Genomic DNA, 26,883 nt, shown 5'->3' on the forward strand with positions numbered 1-26,883 from the left:
TAAAAGCAGCTAACAGAGACTCTTTATTTGCAGATAAATGAAGTCATTTGTCTCTCACGAGACCAACACTGAACACTTTGAACCTCTAAACGGGATGACAGCTCATGTTGATACAGTACAGCCCGCTTATAACGAACCCGGAAATAGCGAAATAATAGATATAGCAAATGAATTTAAATTTCCCGTTACCGTTTGTATACCTGCAATGAGATACAAGCCCGCTTTTAACGAAAAACCACGGGTGGCTTGCCACAGATGTAGCGAAAAAAAGCTGCAAAAACACTCAAATTATGTGCAAAAAAAGCTATTCACGGTATAATTCTAGAAAATAACCGCAAAAAGAAACAAGTCCGTACCGATAAAGCAACTAAGGCGACCGCCACCTTTCGTCCGAGCGAGGGAAGATTTCACGCTGTTCCGCAAGTTGTCTTCTCTGCAGTACGTGTGACGTGCATCGTTGCACATGTCGTGCGGGAAATTTCGGATTTTCGGCCGTTCCCGTCCGCTCCGCGTTTTGTCTCCTCCGTTTTGACATCTGGCCAACCTGGCTACGGAACTACACGAAAGTCAGCAATGCTTCGTTGCGAAATACACGGATTTCACTAAACCCTACCTGACTGAGCCTACCGCTGCCGACCGTGACCGACTTCACCAACGATATGGCGGGCAAGGAACGGAAAGTTCAGCTTCTGCTTGATAACTGTAGCGCGAATCACATCAATCCACTGCTTAACGTCGTGGAAGTCCTCTTCCTGCCGCCAAACACCACTGCCAAGCTTCAGCCGATGGACCAGGACGTTATTGCCAACTTAAAGGTCCATTACAGTCGCTGGGTTGTGGAGCGTCTCCTCTGATGAAGCCCTCGTGAACTCTGATCCCGTCAATGCGGAAGTAGGCAGAGAAAGTGACAAGAGTGGCGACGACTCTGCAAAGAAGTCGGTGTCTGCCGGAACAACTCTCACCGCGGCGGAGACCCTCTGAGACTACTTCGCTGGTGCCGAGCGGGTCGGACTTGGACAAAACCTTTTCCCGGACTTGACAAAATAGAGCAGGCGATCGTGAAGACGTCCCTTACGCGGTACGTACAGTCGCGAATCGACAGCTATTTTGGAAAGCATTAAAATCGCGTGCTGAAACAACCAATTCCTATTTCTTCTTTTTTTTTTTTTTTTTAAATCTACATTTGGCGAAAAATGGATATAGCGAACTGATTTTAGATTCTCGCGGCGTTAGTTATAAGCGGGCTGTACGGTCTAAGAAAAAAAAAAAAAAACACTGTCTCCCTTCACACTTCCATCCACCCTGCCCTTAGACAAGGCAGCTGAAGAAAAAAAAAAAAAAAGATTGTCTGTGAAGCTGCCAGTTTAAGAGAAGTCCCAAGAGGTCAACTTGGATGCAACAATGTTAACCCCGTTCAACAAGTTGGTGTGGGATCCTAGTACTCGTCTCCCCCGTTTTCGTCGGTCCCTTCTGCATAGTCGAGTCCCACTTCTTCGTAGTCCTTTTCCAGGGCAGCCAAGTCCTCCCTGGCCTCCGAAAATTCGCCCTCTTCCATGCCTTCGCCCACGTACCAGTGCACAAAGGCCCTCTTGGCATACATCAGGTCGAACTTGTGGTTGAGACGTGCCCAGGCTTCCACAATGGCCGTCGTATTGGACAGCATGCACACCGCACGCTGCACCTTCGCCAGGTCGCCCCCGGGAACCACAGTCGGCGGCTGGTAGTTGATGCCAACCTGAGAACAGCATTTAAAACAGTGTTGCACGACGTCTCCACAAATACACGAGCCCTTGTCTGTAAAGAACAAAGCGGCGATCTGGGGCACCTTGGATAAGAGGACACTTTAAAACCCACTTCTCACCATAGAACCTCACATCGTTCTTCGTAATTGCTGTCCAGGGATAAAGATGCTGTACCAGTGGCAGTACCGTTCCCACCAAAAACTCCCTACAAATATACAAGGTGTATTCTAAAAACCCAACCCATATCGAAAGGCAAATGCAAGTGTATTACTGAACCTTAACCAGCAGCAAATGACCACAGATTTTCAACTCTCACACAAGTTTGCATAGAGGATTTCATTCCCCGAAACGAAGTTACAGCTTTGCGATGAAGGAAAACGACGCCATGCAGTATTTCCAATAAACAACGAAGTTTATCATCTACAAGGGCTTGCTTGGATCACCATAAAGTGGCAACTGGCGATGCCATCAGTCCCATTTTTCGTCTGCTTCTACAAGTGTCCCTTGAAAATACATAGTAAAGGTCCTGCTTGCAATGTAGCAATACCTTTGTTTCAAATTAAAACTTGCAACAAATGAAACTAGCAATAGATCTTTGTATTTGGTCAGTTAGAGCTGAAACAATCAGTATTCAACATTGAAAATGGGTCTGGACAATAGCATAAATTCTATGGAATGAGATTTCCAATGTCTAGACAGTCCGTGCTGCTGGCTCCAACTCTGCTTTGGCTATTATAAAAATAGGATAGATTTCAAGAAGATTCTGTTTTCACAGCCTGTGTCCATCAAGAGGGTCACACGGTGAACGTTGAATGACACTCTTGAAGTATATACAGGGTGACTCAAGGAGGCGCCAGGCTCTTCAAATCGACCGCAAAATTCGGTTTCTTAACCTATCACGCTACGACTTTGTGCAGCATTGCCCACAGATGGTGCATTTTCTTTGTAAAATTTGCGAAGAGCAAACTAACCTGAGGAAAAAGCAAAGAAAGAAAAAGGCTTAGCTCCTATGAAAACGCAGCAAAGCCACCGGTCTTCAAACAACACGGCGCCGTTTCGCACAGGAGACAAGAGATGGCGCAAGCGGTCGCGACGCCAACTGCCGCCAACGAACGACGCTGAGAGCCGGTGTCTTTAGCACACAAGGAACTGCACTTCCATGTTGTTACCGCGCCTGTTTTTGTTCCTGCGACGATTGCCGCCTGCGGAACGCGCGCCGCTTTTGAGTCGAAAAGATTGTCTGCTAAAAACGCCAGCCCTCGGCGGCATATGCTCGTTCGTTGCGCCATCTCTTGTCTCCCGTGCGAAACGGCGCCGTCTTGTTTGAAGACCGGTGGCGTCGCTGCATTTCCATAGGAGCTAAGCCTTTTTCTCTCTTTACTTCTTCCCCAGGAAGTTTGCTCTTTGCAAATTTTACAACAAAAACGCACCATCCGTGGGCAACGCTGCACAAAGTCGTAGCACGATAGGTTAAGAAACCGAATTTTGCAGTCGATTTAAAGAGCCTGACATCTCCTTGAATCACCCTGTAGTTCTGTACTATAAATAGAATGTACTTTTAGAGTGAACTACATGTACTATTTAGGACAACCTTTTATGATGCCCTTTTATTCACCTATATATACTACAGTGATTTTATAACTGGCATTGGGTGGCAGTGAATATTGAAAGAAGTCAAGTGGTCAGTGTTACCTTCAGGAATGGCACCAAATTCAGAAGTCCCTTAGACTTCTGAATTCGGCACCGATCGCACTGGCTTGTTGCACCTAGGGGGGATAAACATACTAGGAGAGAGCATGACGTCAGCCACGTAGCTTTTTCAAGCAATCTTCTCGTAGAGGAATGTCCTTTCCTTAAAGGGACACTGACAGAATATTTATGTTCGCCAAGGTTTTCATTTGTACGTGACAAACGAGAGCCCAACTTACCCAGAACACAATTTGCGGCTCGAAATTAATTTTCTTTCCACCTGAAATCCGCTAATCGAGAACTGGCCGGTTTGGATCACGCTCATTCTTCACCGTGGTCATGTGCCATTTTCTATGGTTTAGACATAACCACCAAAGATAATCAAAGTCGTGGGCCATCGAAGGCACACTCAATACTAGAAATGGACAAAAAATATGATACCCATTTGTTGTGGCTTCCAAAAGCTGTAATACGTTGATTGAAAAAATTAAAAAAAAAAAAAAAAGTTGCTATATTTCTTCTTCCTCCCCAGTTCAGTTTCGTTTTCGAGCAGTAGCGTTTTTTTACTTCACTGAAAATGTATGTGACACCGTAGCAAAATATTAATTGGGTAGACCTCTAAAACAATAATAAATCGCATGTCAAAAAAAGAAAAAAAATCTTTTTTGGGGGGGTGCGAGTCAGGGTGTTCAGCAAATTATTCTTTTGAAATTCCCTGATCACTCTAGAGGCGGTTAAATATATAAGACCATTAAAACACAAGGCATTGAGCATCGAGCACAATGAGGATCATTTTGCACGGGCCTAATCTAACTCGCATATTCCGAAATATTTGGGTTCGTCCAGTCCGGATTAAACGAGCACTTTCCTGCCGCTGACATCGTCAGTGAAATGCCACTTGCGGAAACACGATGAAAACACGACGCTCAACCACACGTCAATAACCGAATGGCAACATGGCCGCCAGATGCACTTTCAGATACTTTCAGCTTAGGGCTTAGATTGGATTGGGGTCTGCGGCTTTCCCAATTGTTACTAAATCTAGTAGCTCTAACTGGATCCAGCCTAATGTCGTGCTCTCAATCCAATCCAATCCAAGGCTTGGACTGGATTTGTCGGTTGTTCTCTTTGGATCGGGTAGCACACTCTACATCGGGTGAGCAGAGCCCGCGCCTCGCTTTAAGCAGAATTTATCGCCTATATTCCTGCCCCCAAAGTCCTCAAGTCTTTGCTCACGGGCACTCTATGGCGTTTCCAGCTCATTTTCCCTGACTGGAAACGTTTTTTGACAATTTCCCAGACAATTCCCTGACTTTTCCTGGTAATTAAAATTTCCCTGACAATTTCCGGTCGCTAGACACCCTGGTTAGCGTTCCTTTAAAGGGATGCTGAACCGAAATTTGAATTTCACAAAATAAGGTAGCAGGAGTGTTCAACCGCCGTCGTCGTCTCATCGTTTGTGAATATTATCTCTCAGAGTTTTGTTCACACTATGTGCACACACTGATGCCACAGTTGTGTAGACGTCATCGGATATCGTAGACACCTAAACGTGGCAAAGACTGCAGTGCAGACGGCACTTGCACCTCTGCACCTGGCACATGCCCGCCTGGCCCAACAATGGCCTATCCCTTATCCCGCCAGTTGTCGTAGAAAATCACGTGACATCTTGTACCACGTAAAAGCCACGCTTTTGGCGGAAAGGGGACCAATGTTGCCCGACGGAAACGAAGCTTCGGTTTCGATTTTTGCTGATGATTAAATTCAGATTTAACAAAATGTGTCCCATTTCTCGCGAAGCGAAAAAAATTAGATAGTGCCTTTTAATAGGAGATCACTCATTACCCCGAATTTTCTGGAATTGAGTGGAGTTGCCCTTCAAACATGTTTTGTAAAGTGTTTAATATACACAGGTTGTGCACAGCACTTGCAGATGATGCATTCCTTTGATAGAGCAAGTTGTGTGCATTGCAGCAATGCAGAATGCTTTGTTAACACAAGCTCTTAAAAAAAAGCCATCTCTGAAGCTACACGCTCGCACCCATGCCCCTCACAAGACTGCTAAGCTGTTAAGGTGGAATATGGTCTCATTCACATCATTGGTGGCCAATCACATTCAAGCTTCTTGACTTTCCTTTAGAACCTCAGTTGCACAAGGCACTGGCATATGATTGTGTACTTGCCAGTGGAATCCATCTTCGTGGATCCTGGTGGCATTGGTAGCATAATTGAAAAATTTAATGTAATATCATAGGCCAGAATTTAGCAACATAAAGTAAGCCAGTCAAGTTAAATTTCCCTCTCTGATCAAAGGAAAACCCCAAGGCTGGGTGTGTTGACAAGTGACCAACATGCAACATATAAAAAGTAAAAGGCGATCCTCGAGGAAAAGTAAAGGGGTCAATGCACCCTTTGTAATCCATGGATTCTTTAACCTTACAAAGGACCTGTAGAGCATTCCATGACAAACTGCATAGTGCTCACAGGCAAACAGCATGTTTAGCTTACATTGAAATGGTATTCAAGCAGTGCAAAAAAAGGTGAAGGACCAGTGGAAGGAGAGCACAGACCCAGCACCGACTTACAACTGAAGAATTTACTTGTGCAGGCTACAGCAAGTAAACACAAAAAGAACCGGGTACTGTCGAGACCGTTTATAACGAAATAGCGGCTACCGCGAAGCGATCACGATTTCCCATTCCTTTTTGCACTTCGTAATCCGAAGTCTGTTATAACGAAATAGCAGATATAGTGAAGTGATTTCCGATTCTTGTTGACTTCGTTATAGCCGGTCTCGACAGTAGACACAAAAGAGTCGAGGTACACCTAAGCACTTCTTACGAGTTGTGAATGAGAAAACATGTACATCAATCTTGCTCTACGCGTGTTGGCGCGCCCATTAGTTCCTGTACAGGCTCCCTACGGGAGCCAGAGTTCTTTGTAGCACCGTCTTTCCTGCACAACATGTTGATCCCCCGCTCATCCTGTGACTGAATTCGGCGAATAGCGGCGCTGCGCGTTCGAGGCGCACTCAAAAGCAAGAGAAAGTGTGCGGGACAAGTGCAACGTCTGCTTTCCTGCACGGCACTTGATCCGGCTCCTCATGTGATTGGATCTCGGCAAATAGCGGCGCAGCGGCACGTGGAAAACAGACGCGCAACTTTGGCTCCCTTAGGGAGCCTATACAGGAACTCTAGCGCTGACGGACACGCAGTGCCATGAGGTGGCCGGTCGTTGAAACTGACGCTGTGCATCAGTTTCAACGACCGGCCACTCTATGGCGTTGTGTGTCCGATGATTGGGAGCCTGGTCGACGCGTGCTAGCCAAGGAGATTGCAGCGGTGTAAAAGGTGCCGTTGGCTGTGGACACACGCCAGCCAATGGGATCGAAGCGGTGTAAAAGAGCCGTTTGGCGTGGTGTCAAAGCTGATGACGTCGGCTCGCTCTATGAGACAGTTAATGCATTCGCTTTAAAACAATCAACCCTATAACACACCCTTCCCCCATCATGCCAACACACGTCTACACATACTTGCCCGATTTCCTAATAAAAACAACCTTGTCACTCGCTAGGGCTATGAACAAAGTGCTAACACACAAATACTAAGATCCTAATGTCATCAAATATCAGACATTGGGATATTAGCGCGGTACAGAAGCAAGTTTGCCAGGGAAATTGACTAGGCCTTTTTTATTGCTAGCTATGACGCGGGCATGTGCGTAAGCACTCCGTCCATAGCCCTAGCGAGTGAGGAGGTTGATTGTGTTAGGAAGTTGGTAAGTATGTGTAGGCATGTGTCGGCATAATGGGGGAGGGGTGTGTTATTGGTTTGATTGTTTTTGTGTCTAGCCGGTTCTTTTCATGTTTACTTGCTGTACCCTGCACAAGCAAACTTTTTAGTTGTAAGTCCGTGCTCCATCTGTGTTCTCCTTTTACTGGTCCTTAGTCTTTTTGCGTTGCTTTAATACCATTTCAACAGGAACAACCAACTAGCCCAACAACACACCTTGTTGTTTAGCTTACCTTGCTAATATTGCAACATGGCTGCAGAATCTATCCATTAGAGATGACAAAGTGAGGGTGCATAAGTTTGTTGCAGGAGTGCCTGTCAGGCCAGGCGCCATACAACATTGCATAATTAAATAGGCATCGCTCGTTTTAGTAGTTACGTTTTCCTGCCGAACCCAAGACGGAGTCCGACACCGAGAACAACAACCGAGCCAGAAACCAATTGAATAGGCTTGTGGTAGCATTAACCCGTAAAGCCCCAAAGCAGGGAAATTCCATGGTAAGAACTGAAAAGATGCCCACCTTGAAGCCAGTGGGGCACCAGTCCACAAACTGGATGCTCCTCTTGGTCTTGATGGCCGCAATGGCTGCGTTCACGTCCTTGGGCACCACGTCTCCCCGGTACAGGAGACAGCAGGCCATGTACTTGCCGTGGCGGGGGTCACACTTCACCATCTGGTTGGCCGGCTCGAAGCACGAGTTGGTGATTTCGCCCACCGTCAGCTGCTCGTGATAGGCCTTCTCAGGCGACACTACAGGGGCGTAAGTAACCAGCGGGAAATGGATGCGCGGGTATGGCACCAAGTTGGTCTGGAACTCAGTCAGGTCAACGTTAAGGGCTCCGTCAAAACGCAGCGAGGCCGTGATAGACGAGACCACTTGACCGATGAGGCGGTTCAGGTTGCGGTAGCTGGGAAACTCCAGGTTGAGGTTGCGGCGGCAGATCTCGAAGATGGCCTCGTTGTCCACCATGAAGGCACAGTCTGAGTGCTCCAGGGTTGTGTGCGTCGTGAGGATGGAGTTGTAGGGCTCCACGACCGCTGTGGACACCTGGCCAAAGGAAAAAGGGGGGCAATGCATAAACGACTATGACAGTAAACAAGAGTCACCGGATTGTTTTCGGTGGCGTGGCACTCCATACTGTGGCTTGTCACTCCATCAAACAATCATTCTGTAGCATTCAGGTCCTATGGTGGTACATTCTCCCGTAATTAACAATGAACAGGCTACTGGCTTTATTGCAGCAAGTGCCAATGTTTTGGTTTCAGTCTAAACAAACAATAAGGAAGAGTTTTACTAGCTTGAAGTGTTTCAACAGGCCCAACATGGTAGACCTCTAAACTTCCTTGCTAGGTAGACAACATTTTCAGGCAGGCAGCTTGTTGTTAATCGACGTACTAAAACCTGAGATGGAGGCAAAAAGGAAGGACAAATACAACATCTCAAACTCAACAACGCCATATCTCAAACACCGACTATGTGTATCCCCTTTTTCTGCCTCCGTTTCAACTTTTAGTATGTCGATTTCCTCGCTAGCCACAAAGCACTTTAAAGGGCAACTCCGGCCAAAACTCGAAATGAATTAAATTACTGGTATCGCTTTAGATACCAGTTAGAACAACCCCAGCCAAAATATTACGTCCGGGAGACGCCGCATTCTCAACTAATGCCGATAATAAAAATACGACCCGCCGCGAGCCGCTGCTCCTTAGCGGGCGGGCAGCGGGTTGCCGATCGCTCAAGCAACATTGGACCGTGACGTCATAGTCGTTCTCTTTTTTTTTTTTTTTTTCTCCGTTCCGGACGGGCGCACGGCGCACACGTTGCGCGCGCTTCTTTGTGCCGCTACCACCGCTACTTTGGCTTGTGATTACGTTGCTTTTATCTGTAGCCCGTGTAGCTTCGGTATAGCATTTTGTTTATTTGCTTGTGAGGACTCCAAGACTCGTTTTAGCGAGCAACTCGGTGCGCCCAAGACTGCCCGGCTGTTCCTCGATATTTGCCGAGTACAACTTGTAGCGCTGTGGGCTGCTCAAACAACCCGCTGCGCAACAACTGCGCTGATCCGTTGGAAACTTTCACAAGTTTCCAACGGATCAGAAATCGGAGAAGGTGTGGATGAACGCTGTTGGACGAGTGGACTTTGGAAAGCCTTGGACACCGACCCCCAGATCGAAGCTCTGCTCCGATCATTTTTCGCCGGAGAGTTACGAACGAAACCTACGGGTGTTGGTTGCTGGTGGCTTATAATGAAAAGGAAAACAGAATGTTCTGCTTTGTGCCACTGCTTGTTTACTACGCTATCTCGTGAGTAATACAAAGGTCCGTAACGACTACTAGCGAACAGCCGGCGCGTGAAGCTTATGCGGTATAAACATTCGCATCCCAATCGTTCGAACCCGTTACGCAGCAGTATTAATTACCACTGGGCTTGTGGATACCACAAAGGACTTTCAAAAAATCGCGAAAGTTCGGATTTGTAAGTTACAACTCTAATTTACCCGAGTCCGGCTGGAGGTAAATATATTTAAAAATGCAAAAAAAAACAAAAAAAAAAACACTTGCCTAAGTCAAAAAGTTACGAAGTGAAACTTTTAAGATCCTACGTATTTCAATAAAAAAAATTGTTATTGTGGGGGGGGGGGGGGGGGGGATGTGGAAGGGAAAGAAAGTGTTCTCACCTTGCTAACGTTCTCTGTTTTCCTCTATCACCCACAAAAACTTTAGCTAGCTTTGAGAAGAAAATGACTGCCCAAAGAACTTCCTTTTCTTTCTTTCCTTTTTTTTCAGTGCGGCAAGTTATTTTATTTTTACAAATTAGATTCACTATCTAGCACTGGCGTCACGAGGGTCAGCGGCACCCGGGGCGGTAGCCCGCCGCGACCAACACCCCCCCTTGTGAGGCCACTGTTACCTAGACGAACTTACGTGGTGAATTAGTGTCATAGCTTCAAAATTCGGCTTTTACGCGCCTGAGGAAAAAAGAACGAAAAAACAGACGTCTACAGCTTAGCACACGTCTGTTCAAGTGTCGCGGCCCGCGCCAGAGAGCGTCAAACCTTTGTGTCTGGGACTGACCCGCAGCGCGAAAGCAAGAGGGCCCCCAGTACTGTACGTCACTGGCAGCGCGGCGTAGATCAACGCCGCTCCTTCCACGGACTCCCGATGACAATTTAGGCCTAGCGACGAATACGTGAGACCGCACGCACGCCGACAGCTGCCGAGTACGCACCGAACGAGTTCACTCGTTTTCCAGTCGCTAGCTTTTGGGTATACAAGCGACGAGTACGGCACGGCATAGCGCACGCACGGCGGCAGCCGCTGAGCACGGCACCGAACGAGTTGACGGGTGTTCCAGTCCCTAGCTTTTGGGTATACTCACTAACTCTTGCTACATGTGCTGGATAACTACCACGTATGCAGAATTAAAACAAAACCAGCTTACCTTCTATTTTTAGACGGCTAGCGCAACAGACGTAGCCGTAGGTGCCGCTCGGCCTGCGTGCTCGTTGAACGAGAACGACCATGACGTCACGTCCACATAGCGGCTGATTTCCAATGTTGCCGGAACCTCGAGCGGCTAGTTTCGGTTTTGTCGGCCGCGCCCCAAACACAACTTTGAGACGTCGATATCTTTAAAACTATGCACAATAACGAGAAAAAAATTACACCTTTCAATTCAGGGACGCTGACTGCACTAAAAACAGTCATAATCCCAAAATCGAAAGTATGGACCGGAGTCCATACTTTCGACTTTCTTTAATCTTCAATTTCTCCCACAGTATACCAACTGTAACAATTGCTAGAGGTGATGTAATAAGGATCACTCTGTTACGAATTCCCAAGATTACCAAACGTTTCCGAAGGTGTTGTGCTTGTAGAGGGAGGCAGCGTGCTTATGGGTGCGATTATTAATGCACCTGCCCGTCTGGCCCACCTATGTCTTCGCCTTCAGGGCATCTTGCAGTTCATTGTAAGTGATGCTCGAGCACCCCGGCCTTCAATGACACCAAGATTTGGCTAGATATAAAGATAAAGTGTCGCGAGAATTACACGAGGCATTTGAAATTAGGACCAGGGAGAAGAAATGTATAAGTGACAGGTACCTATCTTTATCTACAGATGAGTTTGAATTTTTGAAATGTGGGCTGAATAGATAAGGATAACAAGGTTTTTGCGGCTATATTAACTTGTCATTTTCAATAAACTTCAGTTAAGAGTGCACCTTGTCCTGTTTCTCTTTGTGTCCCTGCGTTTTTTCGAAGTTGTTTTTCGTTAACAATATGATGCATGCTTAAGGGCGTCGGCAAAGTATCGGGTATTGTTATCGGAAACATGGGAATAATCTACTAAAACTTCTTAATCAAAAAGACGACCCTAAAAATATTTATACACCTTTTCTACGTGGGCGTCGCCATCTTCAATTCAGGAACTTTTGGTATGCGTGGAAACATAGCTTTCCTCTCGCCTCACCACCAGAGCATGTTAACATTTTAATTGCAACCATCATTCCTTCTTGTTATGTCCTTTCCATACTTTTCTTTCTTTTTCAGGGTTGAAATCGTTTGCTTTTTTTCGGAACGCATACAGGATATGGGGACAACGTGGCTGGGTATGAGGCTAAACGAAAAAAGTGTATACAAGTTATTTCTGCTGGCACACATTGCTAGCGAAAAATGTGCTTCGTCATTGGTGAACAGTTTCATAATTTCGCCGACCGTTCTTTGCTGGCAGACAACCCGGAAGCGCAAAGTGGTGCGGCGATCGCTAGAGACAATATGTCTCGACCGCAAGGTGCACTTATACTTCAAAGAGCAATCGCCAGGGGGCACTGATAGTACCGCAGCCTACGCGGAGCAGTGTTCGCACCCATATTGATCGTGATAATATGACGGGCACCATGTACTTGAAGTGAAGTACTACAAATACATCGTACTTTCGAAGTAAAGTACGAGTATTTTTAACAAAATATTTCACGGTTTCTTTTTTCTTTCTATCTGGCATGCATTGCTTTAGGGCTAAACAACTTATAAGGCACTTATTTGTATCGGTCTTATAGCCACCATTACTTCACTCGGAGAAACGGCCAGACAACGTCTCTAAAGACGATAGCATGTTTTCACATGACGATACGCCATTTTTGTTCTAAAATTTAGGGGTATGTACTTTGAAGTCTGTAGCTGTACTCTCCCCGGAAAGTGCCAGAAAAAATTCTGCAAGTGAAGTGCAAGTACACACTCGGAGAACGTACCTCATGCAAAGTACAAGTTTTCTAAACCTACTGGAAGTAGTACCTTAAAGGGACCATGAAATGACCTTTTCACTTTTGCCCAAATAACTTTTACATTAATCCTTCAATATTCACTGAATTCCGAACAGGCATTTGTTTTCGTTTCGGTTTATTAACCTCTACACAAAAAATTAATGAAATATTGACTTTTTCTTCCTCTCCAACTCACCGCAAAACAAGCTGCCGCGTAATTTTGACGGTCGTGATGTCCGCCGACATCGGAACCAGAAGTTCTCTCGGCAGTAGGAGAATGGGAGCATTAGCGGCAGCGAGTTGGTGGTGTGCCGGTAGGTTTTACTGCGCCAATGGCGCAGATGACACCGACATATTTTCTGAATCAATGCCTCCCATCGCCGCGATAGCCATGGACACATCGCAGCTAAGTGAAATTTAATTAGATATGTTGCTATTCCAAACAGGCATACGCCGGTATGCCTGTTGAGAAGTGCGGCGAGTTTTCTGACGAAGACTCCAGTTCTTCATTGTAATCAGCGGATTGGTTTTGGAACCTGCCCACATTCACGGAGAACACTGGGAATGTGGCTGTATTCGCGCTCGGTGTCAAAACAATCCGAGCATACACGGATGACCTTAAACCTGGGGTCCCTCAAACTGATGGGCCTGCACCAAGTGCTTCGATGTGGTTCATCAAGTGGCAAGCAATGAAACTGCAACTGTTTGTTTTTGACCACCGGACTGCAGAAACTGTAATTCGGGCACTTCGGTATACTGCAGGCTTTCGGCATAGCAACCGAGCGATCAATCACAAACAATGTAAACACAACTCGAGCAGCCAGGAAACGAAAGTCTGCTCTGCGAAGAAAGCGCGACCAAGAGCAAACCCGTTCAGCAGACGACGCTCGTGGGTTGATTGCGCAGGTGCAGTCGGGTCTTTCTCTTGCTTCGTTTACCACACGATACCGCAATTACCTGATTCTAACGCGCACATTTTTTCAAGAAAAATACAGCTAGAAATGGCATGCGCGTTACGATCGGATACGAAACCGAAACAAAAACCGAAATCATGCTACCGGCAGTCTCACTGTCATCACTAATACAAGATGGCTGCGCAGCCAGCCTCTGCGCTCTCTGCGCGACAGCGCAACACACGTGGTCTCGTGGTTCGTGGTCGCAATCTCGTCTTGGATTTCGCAACCTGAGGAGCTGCTCTAGCGATTTGCTTTGTTGTCAGTCGTCAGCGTTTGCGGAGCTGAAACGACCGCCGCACCAGCTAAGGCGCGGTGTTTTCATTACGAGGCCGAGACGAACGGCAACAGAGCCGCTTCGCGCACTTTCGGTGTGCCCGAAACTTGTGTTCGTGACTGGCGAAGGCAAAGAGAAAATATCTTCGCAAGCAAGTCGACCCAGAAAGGATTCAACGGGCCACGGACAGGGCGGCCACGGACAGGTGCTTGTTTAAGAAGTGCGGAATTTTGAACGCGCTGGACGGCACCGAGGACGACATGCTGTTGCACGTGGAGAGCGACAAAGAGCTGTCCAAAAGTGAGGACGGGTGATATGCTTACGAGCACAGTGCTTACATGTAAATAAACTTCGCTTGTTCTTTGTGCACAAGCACCGATTTTTTTTTGCGCATGAAAACCGGGTGCGCGTTAGAATCGTAGGCATGTTAGAATCCTGAATTTTGGGTATGAAAACGGGGTGCGCGTTAGAATCGGGGGCGCGTTAGAATCGGGTAATTACGGTAGATGGCACTTGGCTCTGAGCATTATCGAATTCGTCAATTTTCGTCGCATCTCTAATTATGCTAAAAAATGTAGATAGGAATATTATTCAACAAAACTTTTAGAAAACATTTGCCGGCTATTTATTGTTTATGATTGCTGTGCTGGTGAGGTAGGCTCTTACCCAATAGACGACGTGGATTTGGCTGACGTGCTGCGGTTCCACGGATGCATTGCAGTGAAGAGGGAGATAGCTTTCGAAGGAAAGAAGGTGTAAAAGGGTTCGGTTTTCTTTCAAAAGTTCCATAGCGAAGAATGTTTTATGGCTCTATTTTTGTGTTTCTTTTCACACCATTTACGACGTGCGGCGGATGAAGTTTGATTCCAAAGTTGTTCCATGGTCCCTTTAAGAACAAACTAACTTCCCAACACTGGCCTCGACATTGTAACACCAATGAGTTGACGTTGAGCCTCGCCTCTCGACAGGTCTAAACTTCATACCAGGGGTGCTGGGTAGATGGCGAACTCCAGCTTAGACTTCTTGCCGTAGTCCACGGACAGTCGCTCCATGAGGAGCGAGGCGAAGCCCGACCCCGTGCCGCCCCCGAAGCTCCGGAAGACAAGGAAGCCCTGAAGGCCCGTGCAGCGCTCTGCCAGCAGGCGGACACGGTCCAACACAATCTCCACGATCTCCTTGCCGATCGTGTAGTGGCCACGTGCGTAGTTGTTGGCCGCATCCTCCTTCCCAGTGATCATCTGTTCCGGGTGGAACAGCTGTCTGCGGGGACAAGGCAAACATGTTCAGAGATGAGAGAGCTGCGGGGCCTGGGACGTGTCTTTGGCCGGCTCGTTTAATGTCTTATCTAACACACACATAAAAAGTGGTCTCGAATTTACAACAAAATACTGTGGCAGATGGAAAAGGATTGACAAACGTGAAACTAAATTATTTGAAAAACACGAAAGATAGAACATGTGGAGACAAAGACAGACAGTACAGTTCTTTTAACTAGCAACCGACAATTAACGACACCACCCTCAATGTGTCAGCCCCCTCGCCGCCCCCCCCCTCCCAAATCACTCAGAAAGGGGAAGGGCTGAAGCATTGGAGGTGGCATCGTTAAGTGTCAGTTGCTAGTTGAAAGAACTGCACTGTAAATCTTCATCCCTACATGTTTCACCCTTTTCTGTTTTTCAAATCCTCCCTACCAACCCGCTCCAAGTTTATTTTCGTTAAACTAAAAATAAAGGTTTAATCAGGGAACTTGTGCCGGAAACAAGAAAGAAAATGGGTGTCAAAAAAGTAGAAGCGAACGTTGCGGCGTCTGCACGACCGCTGGCCAGAACAAGACCAAATCAGCAAGGCCCGTGTGGGTCTTCTTATCCATTACACTATCTTGTACATTCGGACTAGAACATTCGAGCATCAGACATTTGGGGTAAGAGTAAGTTCTGGAAGTACAGAATGGTGTTTCCTTTTGGCCATGCACGCACCAATATGTAACAGAAGCCAATGTGTCGCGTTGGAAAATGGCGCGCTCCTTCCAGTCGGCGAAAAGAATTCGGGCAAACAACACGACACTTCTACGACATCATCAGGTGGAAGTCGAGAGACCACTTTTTAGGATGCGGCAAACACACCAGCCCAAGATGTGCTCCAAGCACCGCTGCGCTACGGAGCTCAAAACACATCTCCAACCGAGAGTTTAACCCCCCCTCATTACTGCTACTCAATTTTCGTCATTGCACCCACGAGTGCAAGAGAAATCGCCAAACTTCGGCAATGAACGGAGTACAGAACACGCTCCGAACATTGCCTGTCCGGGCGGGCGGGCGGCTGTGCTGTTTGCTGCTGGCCCAAAACGCTGATTGAACGGGCAAGTTAGTTCTGGCCTCAAGCCAATATTAACGCTGCCTTTTCTTCGATGTGCTTCGCGAGAGTGCACAGACCGAAAAACCAATGCCCATCTTACGTGTTATAAACACCGGGGTTTAAATCTAAAGCATACTTAGCATGTTAGGCACAAAGATTTTATGGTTACTTTCGAGATTTATTTATTTCTTTAGTCGCATTGTACCTACACTGCCTAATAGGCATTATTGTAGGAGGGTTATTCTGTACAAGCGGGTAAAAGAAAATGTCATTGTCTTCAATGCGCACGATCTGTTCAGAAGGTTGTCTACTCTCTGGAGTCTTCAGAAAAAATGAATTTGCAAAACAGTGTTCTATAGCTACATACACCACACTTCTTGGGACATTTACGAGAAGCGGCGTAGGAAGGCTCCAAAAGATACTCTCTATTATCTATTCCAGTATTCATGTAAAATGTATGATTAAAAACTAGAGTCTCAGATATTTTCTTTCAGATTTTATGCCTCCTCCATTCTAGCACGGCTTTCAATGCTGATTTGCTAGCATAAGGGTCGTAGTTATTAAGAACAAAGCATGTGGCCTAATTCTGAAGTTGTTTTAGTTTATACTTAAAGGGATGCTGAATAGAAAATTGAATTTCAGAAAACAACGCAGAGTCGATAGGCGGGACGCTATAAATCCCAAAACGTCACTAACAGAGCAGTCCCTCCAACGTACCGTTGTATTTATTTTTTTTTTTTTAAAGAAGAGCGCGCTTGCCCAAGGTTGTAAAGACGCGTAACCTTGCGATTCTCAGTTCCTCCTCTTTTTGCTTTGACTCCGCAAGGACGCGGAGAGGAAAGGGAGTGAGGCCATTTCTCCTCCTTCTCAACTCTTCTGCGATAAGAGAACGTCAACATTCTCCCTCATTCGCTCCCTTATTTTCCAGAAGTACGGCCATCCGCTCGAGATATGAGATATGAGTGATGTTTGGTGGTTTATGGCGCTTTGTTGAGCACTTCTGCAAGCTTATTCTGTGAAATCCAAATATCGGTTCAGCATCCCTTTAAGATAGGCATGATGCGAATCACATATGACACAAGCTTAGTTAAAAATTGATCTCACCAAAGAAAAATATGAATGTATGCTGCACAAAATGAAATACCATGGGCTCATTTTAAATAGGAAATACTATGGGCTCGCACGTTTTGCCACTTCGAGAAAATGCATTGTGCAGCACACGTCTAGTGCAGCAAATATGTGTGGACTCCAGCTTGTTTCTACATTTAATTTGCAGAAAGACACATTTTCATGTGCATTTTTGTAGGTGCCCTTCACGAAATTCATCAGATTTTGTTTCCTTGTAGAGTGAAAGCGATCTTGACACTTTATCAATCACTGTCCTACCTTTCGCCGCAGACAAAGACCCCATTGAGAGAAAAACGCCTCGGCAGTTATGAAAGCCGTGAACCCAACAGCAGTCCATATTTCCTTGACGGCACGTGTACCAGGTGCTTACCCATATTTGCATTTCTAAACTCTCCTATCTTCCTAGCCTCTCCCCCAACTATTTTACCTAAATTTCTCAACTAGAAAGGACAATAAAAAAGGTCTAAAACATTTGCTAATGACAACAACTGCGACAGGGCGCTACTGCAAGTTGTGGCATCCTGGGAGCTCAAAACAAAAACATGCAAGTTATTAGCACTTTTATTTATATCAATATAATGGTAAACCTGTTATTGACAGTACTACCGATAGAGCAAAAGGTTATGACAACATTTTAGTTACTTATCTATTAGTTGTTTGTTTGAATAAAGCGTGGTAACGAACAATTACTGACCAAATCCCCAAACTCCTCTGTTTTGCCAAATTAGTCTGATAATTCCAAGTCTTCCTTAGGGGTATGCGCCCTTGTGAATATCAAAAGTATGGTTACATAGACAAGATAAGCTAACTTATGACAAACCTTCAATTGCTCATTCTTATCTCTTTTTTAATGTGACCGAGGCTTGATTCTGAGAAAAATGAGGTCACCCAGGCCCTCGGCCAAAAGGGCGTTCGCAAAGGAGCAGTACGACCTCGTTCCATTTGAAGTAGGTGTCAACTATACGTGGAAAAACAGGCGCACCCTGTCTGGGAGGGATGTGGCCACGTAGGCCACCCACATGCGACACGGTCCCAACGGGTCCAGCAAAAGGACCCTCAAATGAAATGGCAGGCTTCGCAACCTATGCCTTAAAGACGCCAGAAAGATAGTGACACGTGGCTTTTATTCCTTAATGACGACCACCACATTTTCCTACTTTTCTGGCCAGAGAAGAAATCTATTTTACGCCACAAGAAAAACAGTCTGGCTTTAAGGACTCACGAATTCGCTTGTTTTTCAAATCATAATTTTTACTTTTTTTTTTTTCTCTTTCCTCGAGCTTAGTACTGCACTTGTAGATAGGCTCTAAAAGCGGTTCGGAATATGGTTGAAGCCAGATCGAAGACCCAAGTTTCATTGCAAGCTGGAAATTATCTTGAGATTACGAGTTATTGCAAGCTGAGGTCTTGTGACAAGTCTCGAGGAGATGCCTCGAGACTTGTCTCATAAGGTTTCTTGGTCTACTTCGTCGTTCCTCTTCAGACACGTTCCGAAACGTCACCCCACCGGAGAGTCGTCCAAAGGTCTGCCTTGAGCCACTGATTAAGTTACACTCAGGGTACCGACTTTCTATTCCTTGATTTTTTTGTGTGATCTGCAATCATAGCACTTGGTGCAGAGCTGGTGCAGTCGGCGATCGTTGCAAATAGAAAATGGGCACATTCAGTAGCGGCTCCAGGAGCCAAGGAGCCAACACTCCTTCCACTAGCCGGCAAAAAACAGACTTCCGGCGCACGTAACTCTGAGTTCTCTTAGTCAAGCTCCCAGGCACCGGGTCCGGAGACTGTGCACAAGGAGTTGAGAGAGAGCAAGGTATGACGTATTTCCAGATTGCGAACAGAGTTCTGGTGCCAAGAAAGAAAAAAACAAAATGGCAGTAGAGGCTGCATCGGCTGTTTTGTGCACCAGGTCGCGCTCCTTTCGTAAATTGTTGTTTTGGATATGCTAATAAACTGTGTAAACATTAATTTGGCACCATGTTTTGACCGCCATTGGCCAAAAACGAGGAGCTTATCTACACTAGCCCTGTCCGTACTGAATAGAGCAAGGCAGGGTGTCGTGCTAAAAAAGAGAAATGGAGCAGAAGAGGAAAACGTCGAGGAAGCAGGTCCGAGGAGAAGTGGGCGGAAAGGAGGAAGAAGGTTTCTCGTTCGGCGGTAACCCGTCCAGGTGGAAGCACACCCGGCGACATCCAGAGGGTACTACTGTTGGGTGAAACATCAGCTTGGCGGTGTGCAACCAAAGCGTCAACATCCTGCATGAATGCAGGCATTCGGCAGCGACCCGAAGTAGCCGCTGGTAAGAACGATTAACGACTTCGGCGGTGTCCCGGAGCAGAGCATCCCAGGCCAGCATCAAGGAACACCCAAGGAACATCACTGGGAACGACTTCGGCGGTGTCTCGGAGCAGACCATCCCAGACCATCAACAAGGACCACAAGGAACATCATTTATCAACAACCAAGCTCTACTGGAAACCAGACAGCACCAAGACCCTCAGACACACGAGGACGGACTGAAAGTGAGACAGCTTTTGACTTGTACATTTGTGTATAACTAGAATGTTTCTTATTTTTCTTTTATTAATATATATATATATATATTGATAAAAGCTCACGGTGTAACTGAATTCCTCCTTCGGCGGTTTGACCTGAACCTATAACATCACACAGGGTATGAAACTGACTTTGGTGCACAGTTGGACACTCTCACAGAAGATGATCCCGATTAATGTTTTGTTTGTTTAGATAAATTGGAGCGTATGCGAGTACAAGACGTCTGCTGGCTATCGCATTGGCCGACAAAACCTTGATCGTCAAGCGTGGTCGACTTTCCGTGTGTACGAATACATTTTATAAGAAGTTTGTAAGAAAGTGAAGAACAAACGTATAGCCATATACATTTGTTCCGCCACCGGTATTGCAACCGGCGGCATAGATACACCAAACGGCCCTTGCACCACTTTGCGGAAGGCTCGATAGCTTTGGATCGCTTCGAACAGCAGCGCAGATGTCTACAGTCACTCGCTTTTTCTCTCACGGCCGTGTCAAAACTCTTTCAACACCAGCGTCAAATAAAAGCTATTGAGTTCGGCGTCGTCTGCTTCCATTTTATTTGGGGTCAGTCTGCCACATGAAAGGAAACGGAAACTTTACAGGAGCAGCTGAAGAGCCGCGCTTTTTTGCCGTTCATTAGACGAGAGAACTTCGACTCCAGTTACTCCGTTCGGAGCTGAGGCAGAGCCGCTGCTGAATGCACCCAATGCTACTTCCGTAATTTTATATCCGTGTGGGGAGGCACAGGCGATATTTTGTTCTGTCGCAGACCGTTTTAACGGTTCCGGAGAATAAAAAATTATAGCCGGAGCTTTACCCCTGCTATTATTTACCATTTTTGAAATAACTGGCATTACCTGGCAGAAAACAGGGTTTGAGGATTCTTAGGGTGAAACAATGTGTACAATAGGAAGGAGAGGGAGGAATCGTGTCTTAGAACAAACTTGAAGACACAAAGACGAGTCACAATCAGGGGCGGATGCAGGAATTTCCTAGGGGGGGGTCAGGTGTCGGTCAGTGTACCATGTTTAGGAACCCCCTCCCCCTCTCCCTCGTTTCGCGCCCTAAATTTTACATATGCAGAAATCAAGAGGGGGGTCAGGACATCCGGACCCCCCCTCTAAATCTGCCCCTGGTCACAATAGGCATTTAGGAAAAGCCCACTCTAGGTCACTAAAGCTAAACGGAGCCAGCAGGAACTGGCATACCTGCCGACCTAGCAACATAAAAATGAGGGAGACCATCACGCAGGGGGAATCAAAAAACCTTTTTTAGTTTGACAAGGATTTTTGTGAAGCACTCTGTGCGAATCCCACCGTATTTGAAGTTGTTTGGAGGAAACTGATGTGGTGCCCCGCCCTCCTGTGGCACACAGTTTTGATGCTTTTGTGAAGCGATTTATATTGCAAAACGCTCACACCACAGGCACACATGGTACAGAATCCCTGCTTGTCACCTTTAAGCAAAGTGACTAAGCATGGAAACTCAGTTGCGTATGATCTCAGAAATACTTGCAAGTACTTCTCCGACTTTTGAAAGCGCCATCGATCATTCCAACTAAACTCGGGAAACGCAGGGTAGTTTGGTGTGCCGTACTTCACTTGACGGCCTGACAAAGCCAACTGAAGCCCAGCGCACCCACGATCATATAAGCCGTGTTCCAAAATGCGTTCAAACTTACTCCAGAGTGGAGGTTTCATACCTCTTAGTTTGAAAATCTACCCTCGTTTTACCCTGCTGCTCCGACTTGTTTACGTGGTAACCCACCGGAGTAACCTAAACCTGCTCTCAAGTAACTCGCACTGACACGCGCATATTAACTACAATACAACATCAAAAAATTGAGAAAAAAAAACTGCGGCGGTTGTTTGTTTTTTTTTTGGGGGGGGGGGGGGGAGATTTGAGGTTGCGTCCGTGCAATCGGGAGATGTGATTAAAATTCGGGAGGCTCCCGGACGGCAGGTATGAACTGGCGTCCTTGGTTGAGGAAGTGCCCATGCTTGCTCGGGCACGAGCTCGCATTTTTTCACACCAGAACCTCCCGAAACCGGCGGTTTCCGAAAAACTGTGCATTTCAAATAAACCTCCAGACAGGTGGCAATAATCGTTTTAAGCGCTGGGACAACTGAAATGGTGTTATTCTGAAGTGTAGGTTATTTAGTGGCCCTGGCCAAAGAGCAGTCTAAAGAGCATGCAACACCTTTTCTTTTTTTGAATCTCTACCCCATAATAACAAACGTGGGTAGACCCCTACGCACCTGTAGGGTCCGTTGCGCACCTCGTCCACCACCGTGGGTTCCAGGTCGACGAAGACAGCCCGGGGCACATACTTGCCCGACCCGGTGGCCATGAAGAAGGTGTTGAAGGAGTCCTCCCCGCTGCCCACCAACCTGTCGTCTGGCATCTGCCCGTCGGGCTGGATGCCATGCTCGAGGCAGTAAAGCTCCCAGCAGGCATTGCCGATCTGCACACCCGCCTGGCCCACGTGCACTGAGATGCACTCGCGCATGTCCCTGTTGGAGGTGCTGTCGAACGAGCTGCCAGAAGCGAGGCAGAAAAAAAGCCAGTTGTTCAGACCGGGAGCGAAGGATGTCATGCGAGCAACGCCCAAAGGCGGGGAATAGAGGCAGGGACACAGGACAGTGCACTCAAAACACAGCCTTTATTGGACACACGGAATAGAATTGTAAAAGGGTTGTGGCACACCAAACTTGATGGTTACCATTATAGGAGTATTACATACACTTCACCCACCATTCTGCCCAGCAGGAAGCCAGAGCGCAAAACCGTTCGCTCGCGGCATTGGCTCCTAGCCTTTGCGCAGGACTGGAACGGTACACTCCGATTCTATGCCTATATACTTGTTTCATTGTTACTTGGCGAAAAGAAAAAAGCTATGGCCCCTTTGATCCAATCAGAGCAGCGGAGGCAGAGCATGTAATGGCCCTCACCAAAGGCACAGGGAAAAGAGTGCAACCCCAGAAGTTGGAGGAGAGAGGAACTTCCCTCCTACCCAGACCATCTTTCACACATCTGTCCCTCTCGGAGACTAGCCAGACACTGGAAGTTTGTACAAAAGAGACTGTACAAAAGCCGCACCACATCTAGCTAGTGAGAAAGTGGTTGCACGTCTTTCACCAATACACCAATGGTCCACTACTGCCATAGTCGTCGCCGTTTGCAAAGTTACAGGGAGACGGAGTATTGCAATCTCCATGATTACTCTCTTCTGAACAGATCAGGTTTTCAGTGAACCAATCATACAGCACCCTACAAGCACTAGATTGGCCCAAACAGCGTGAGGCTTAGGACTCCAGTTAGGAAGAAGGGCGAATGGAGCAAAACAACCGACATGTTAGAAACAACATGCTGGTGCTTCGATTGGTAGCCCCACCTAGAGTACAATGGCACAGGTTACGCATGCAAGAGCACATAAGCACTGTTTAGCACTGCATGCGTACGAAAGGTAGGTCAATAGAAGGGGACAGTCAATTACCCCTGCCAAACAAAAAAATTTAATGCAATTTCCATCGAATGACACAGAGCAATCGGCGAAACGGCTCACGATCCCAACTACGAGCGCTGCACGCGCACTGCACCGGGCAAGGAGTGGTGGGCGCCGATTGGCTGATCGGACGACATCACTCGACGGAAGTTATGTTTAATTTTACCGTGTGCCAGGGGCCCGAGTTCCTTCACCGTTGATTGCATATGTGAAATCTATCTCTAGGCTCTAAATGAGAAACACCCTTTAGCTGATTTTCTCCCAAACTTGCACAGGCAGTTTTGATAGCACATCTTGAACACATGGGTACAGCTTGGGTACTCGATTACACTGTGGGTGCGCTATGTTTAGGCTGCATCGCGAGGGAGTTGTAATGTCATGACAACAGCAATATGCAATTTTGGGGACAATTGGTTTGTGGTGCTGAAACCTGATTACTTCCTAACGAATGGAGAGCAAAAAATTAAAGTTTTACCACTTCCATGTTAAGCTGACGAAGAGCATTTGGCACACACCACCGAAGGACAGAACTTTAGGCTGCCTCAAACCTTCAATTTATTACGCACAACTAAGATCTAAACTGCATGTCGTCTCCATTGGGGCCACCACATTTTGGCCATCCCAAGGCAGCAATGAAAAGTTTGTAAAATACCGTAATACTGTCCCCAGAGATGCCCCACCCCCAAAGATAACCCGCCCCCCATTTTTGGTAAGATTTGCTTTTTTTCTAAAAACACCGAAAGATAGCCCAGCTAGTAATTGCAGGCCCTTGTCCAATGGTGACCTTGGCAGAAATGGTGTTACTTGGCCACGACGGGATATGACCCAACATATATTGGTGACTGGGAAGGGCAGTCGTCTTTGGATCATCGCAATCACAAAATCTAAAATTATTTTTATTTTTTGTTGCACACTAAAAGTTAGTTTACTCCTTATTTTAACCCAATTTGCTTTCTATTTTAGCTGGGCTATATCTCAAAATATTATGGTAATCCTATTCCAATATTAAATACACTACTCCGCATTTAGTCAAGAGCGAGTCAATTAAGATGTGCCAATAGCACATGAGAACAGACACCATACTCAGTGTCCACTGCTGTGATATGGAGGTATCGTTTCTGAATCAGCAACCTTTCCCACTTGCGCTGTTCTATCAACCGTGACATAGTTGCAGCTTTGAAAGAATCGCCCATAATATCAGCAGTGACTGCTTTGTGCTTTGCCTTAAAATTTGTGTAGGTGCCATATACAGCATATACACTAACGCTTCGAACCCCACCTTAGACGGTCCACAAAATTCTGGTCCTCAACATATTGTGCAGCGATTTATTACAGAGGTGTAGCAGGTGTGGGGGAAGCCTGGAGTAAAAATATCAACTGTTGAACTTGCTTTGTTCAAAAAGGAAAAAGGAAAGACCTGCTTCGGGCAATCTACGGAGGTAGCATTCGCACACTGCCATGACCATGCTCGCCTAGTTGCGTGTGCTTCTGACAGATGTCAGAAGCGTCAAGCGCGCCGGCACCGAGCTTAGCAAACAATCTTCGCCATGCTGGCACAGATCTCTCTAATGTAGAATTCCGAAAGTGCTGCAATTTATTCACTTTTAAGAAACAAACTGAATAGAAAAACGGGGATTTAAATCCCTCATGGCTCCCCATGTTTGGTACAAAGATCAGTCAAGGCACTGCATACCCTCATGTCTCGCACTGAGCCATCTGTCGGAAGCACATACAACTAGGCAAGTACGGTCATGACACTATCTGCAAATGCTGCCGTAGGTAGCCCAAAACAGGTTTTCCTTTTATCGAATGAGGCAAGTTCATTTGTGTGTACTTTCCCTCCCAGCGCCGTACGCTAAAAAAACAATTTTCTGAGATTGTCTAAAGTAGGCTCGAAGTGAAGACTAGTACACCTGTCCATAGTGCAGGAGCGCGTGGCTTTCTCCAGCGAGCGCTAGACTGGTGGCATTTGCGGAAACTTATCTGGTCACGTGGGCAACATGGAACGGTCTGCTCGAGGGGTGTCCTAACCTATCCATCGGGTGCCGCCAAACGCGGGAGGATGCTCGCACGCTTTGCGCCTGCTTTGGTTCACACATCGGCTGTGCGCTACTGTGCACATATCAACAGCTAGCCTTTCTCTGCAGGTTGTTGATAATCCCTCATGCTTTATTTTTGTTTTCTCTTGCTACAGCTATCTTGCGTTAAAGAAGAACACGCGAGCAGCTTTCCACACATTCAGTGATAGCCCACATCAAGTTGGCAGGAAACCCCTCATGCGGACCGTTCCCCATGTTGCCCATACGACTAGATTAGTTGCCGCGAATGCCACCAGGCTAGTGCTCACCGGAAAAAGAAAGCTGCACGCTCCCGCATTATAGACAAGTGTGATTAGTACTGTACATGCTGTAGGGCAGCACTTCACTGGGAGTACTAGTCATGCTTAAATCTTGGTCACATACACAGTTTCTTTCAATAAGCTTTTGTCTGGGATTCCAAAGAAAAAATGCCCAAAATTAGCAACTTATTTGACACCTAACTACAATCCCGGTTTGATGCAATTGTATTCATAAAAAATGTTAGTTACAGCGTGTGGCCTTATCCTGATCACTTAGTCAAACAAAGGTGCGCCGAGTTAAAAACCCCAGAAACGATTTCCTCGAGTAGCTGATTATTAGGACAGGACGAAGAAAACAGGCTCCCAGTGAGACAACAGACGCAGTTCTCGAAGCGAAGAGCAGTTTGTGGCCATATCCACCTGCTGCTCCGCCAAAACAGCAGATGTCTATAAAAAAAATAGTTCAAATCGGCAAGACCGGCAGAGCCGCACAAGCAACGCCAGATCAAGAAAATATGCAAAAATATGCAAAAAGAAAAAAGGTAACGGTACATTTGCGTATCTCTGCTCTTATCCATGACGACCAGCGTATGAATGGAAAGCTCATCATTTATGAGTGGGAGACACCCTTGCGCAAGACAGTGGGCCGGCAGCCAGTGTCTGACGCTAGCGGAAACCGTGACATGTACTACGTTCATTTGAATGCAAATGACACCGGTCGCCGTAACAACTTAGGTGCCCAGCCTCCCAAATCTCAACATATGGGCATCGTCGGAGCACTCCTTTGTGGAGAGATTTGGTCCCTGCGACACAGCAAAGCGCTCGGCACGTGGGCGGGAAGAAATTGAATATTGCTGGCCGTTGTCGGCTCCAGACACCGAAGAAGGCGTAGCATTCAAGGCGTAATAACCGCATCGCCGGTGACTGTACAACGTTAGCATTCTCTTCAGCGACGTTACGAAGCATTAACGACCAACGACAAACACTTTCTCATCCCCAAACTCACGTAAGGCAAACACTCCGGTCGCTTCAATTCCTCAAAGACGGATCCAACGAAGGAGAGAACCAGTACGCTTTGCCCGACGTCAGTGGCACTGTGGGCGCTGTGGGTGCAGTGGTGGGAGGAGCTTCAAGGACACGAAAAAGTACGCATGCGCAGAAGAGAACTAGTGACCGTTGTACGAAAGCAAAACCGAAACCAGTGCAAGTATGTGTTTTCAGGTTCTGTCGATTACTACCAGCGCTACCAACGGCCATTACGCATATTGAATGTTTTCTTGTAATCTT

General features: G+C 46.6%; 1 protein-coding gene across 1 annotated transcript; it reads right to left on the minus strand.

Moving 5' to 3' along the window:
* Positions 1-26,822, minus strand: LOC8043863 (tubulin alpha chain). The gene is made up of 5 exons (XM_029988130.4): positions 26,603-26,822; positions 22,012-22,290; positions 14,698-14,974; positions 7,744-8,271; positions 1-1,735 (listed from the first exon to the last, which is right to left on the minus strand). The coding sequence occupies exons 2-5, from the start codon at positions 22,260-22,262 to the stop codon at positions 1,436-1,438; spliced, it is 1,356 nt and encodes a 451-aa protein (XP_029843990.1). The 5' UTR covers positions 22,263-22,290; positions 26,603-26,822; the 3' UTR covers positions 1-1,435.
* Between the last annotated feature and the right edge of the window lie 61 nt (positions 26,823-26,883).

The sequence above is a fragment of the Ixodes scapularis genome, unplaced genomic scaffold (assembly GCF_016920785.2).
Source record: "Ixodes scapularis isolate PalLabHiFi unplaced genomic scaffold, ASM1692078v2 PGA_scaffold1__304_contigs__length_218370807, whole genome shotgun sequence".
Taxonomy (NCBI): Eukaryota; Metazoa; Arthropoda; class Arachnida; order Ixodida; family Ixodidae; genus Ixodes; species Ixodes scapularis.

What these genes read in the sequence shown, in the direction of transcription:
- LOC8043863 (XM_029988130.4), bottom strand. Translation starts at nt 22,262, where the DNA reads ATGCGCGAGTGCATCTCAGTGCACGTGGGCCAGGCGGGTGTGCAGATC. An exon ending in GTGCGCAACGGACCCTACAG is followed by an intron (nt 14,975 to 22,011) that starts GTGCGTAGGGGT and finishes TTGTCCCCGCAG; the next exon opens with ACAGCTGTTCCACCCGGAAC. An exon ending in CCATCTACCCAGCACCCCTG is followed by an intron (nt 8,272 to 14,697) that starts GTATGAAGTTTA and finishes TCCTTTGGCCAG; the next exon opens with GTGTCCACAGCGGTCGTGGA.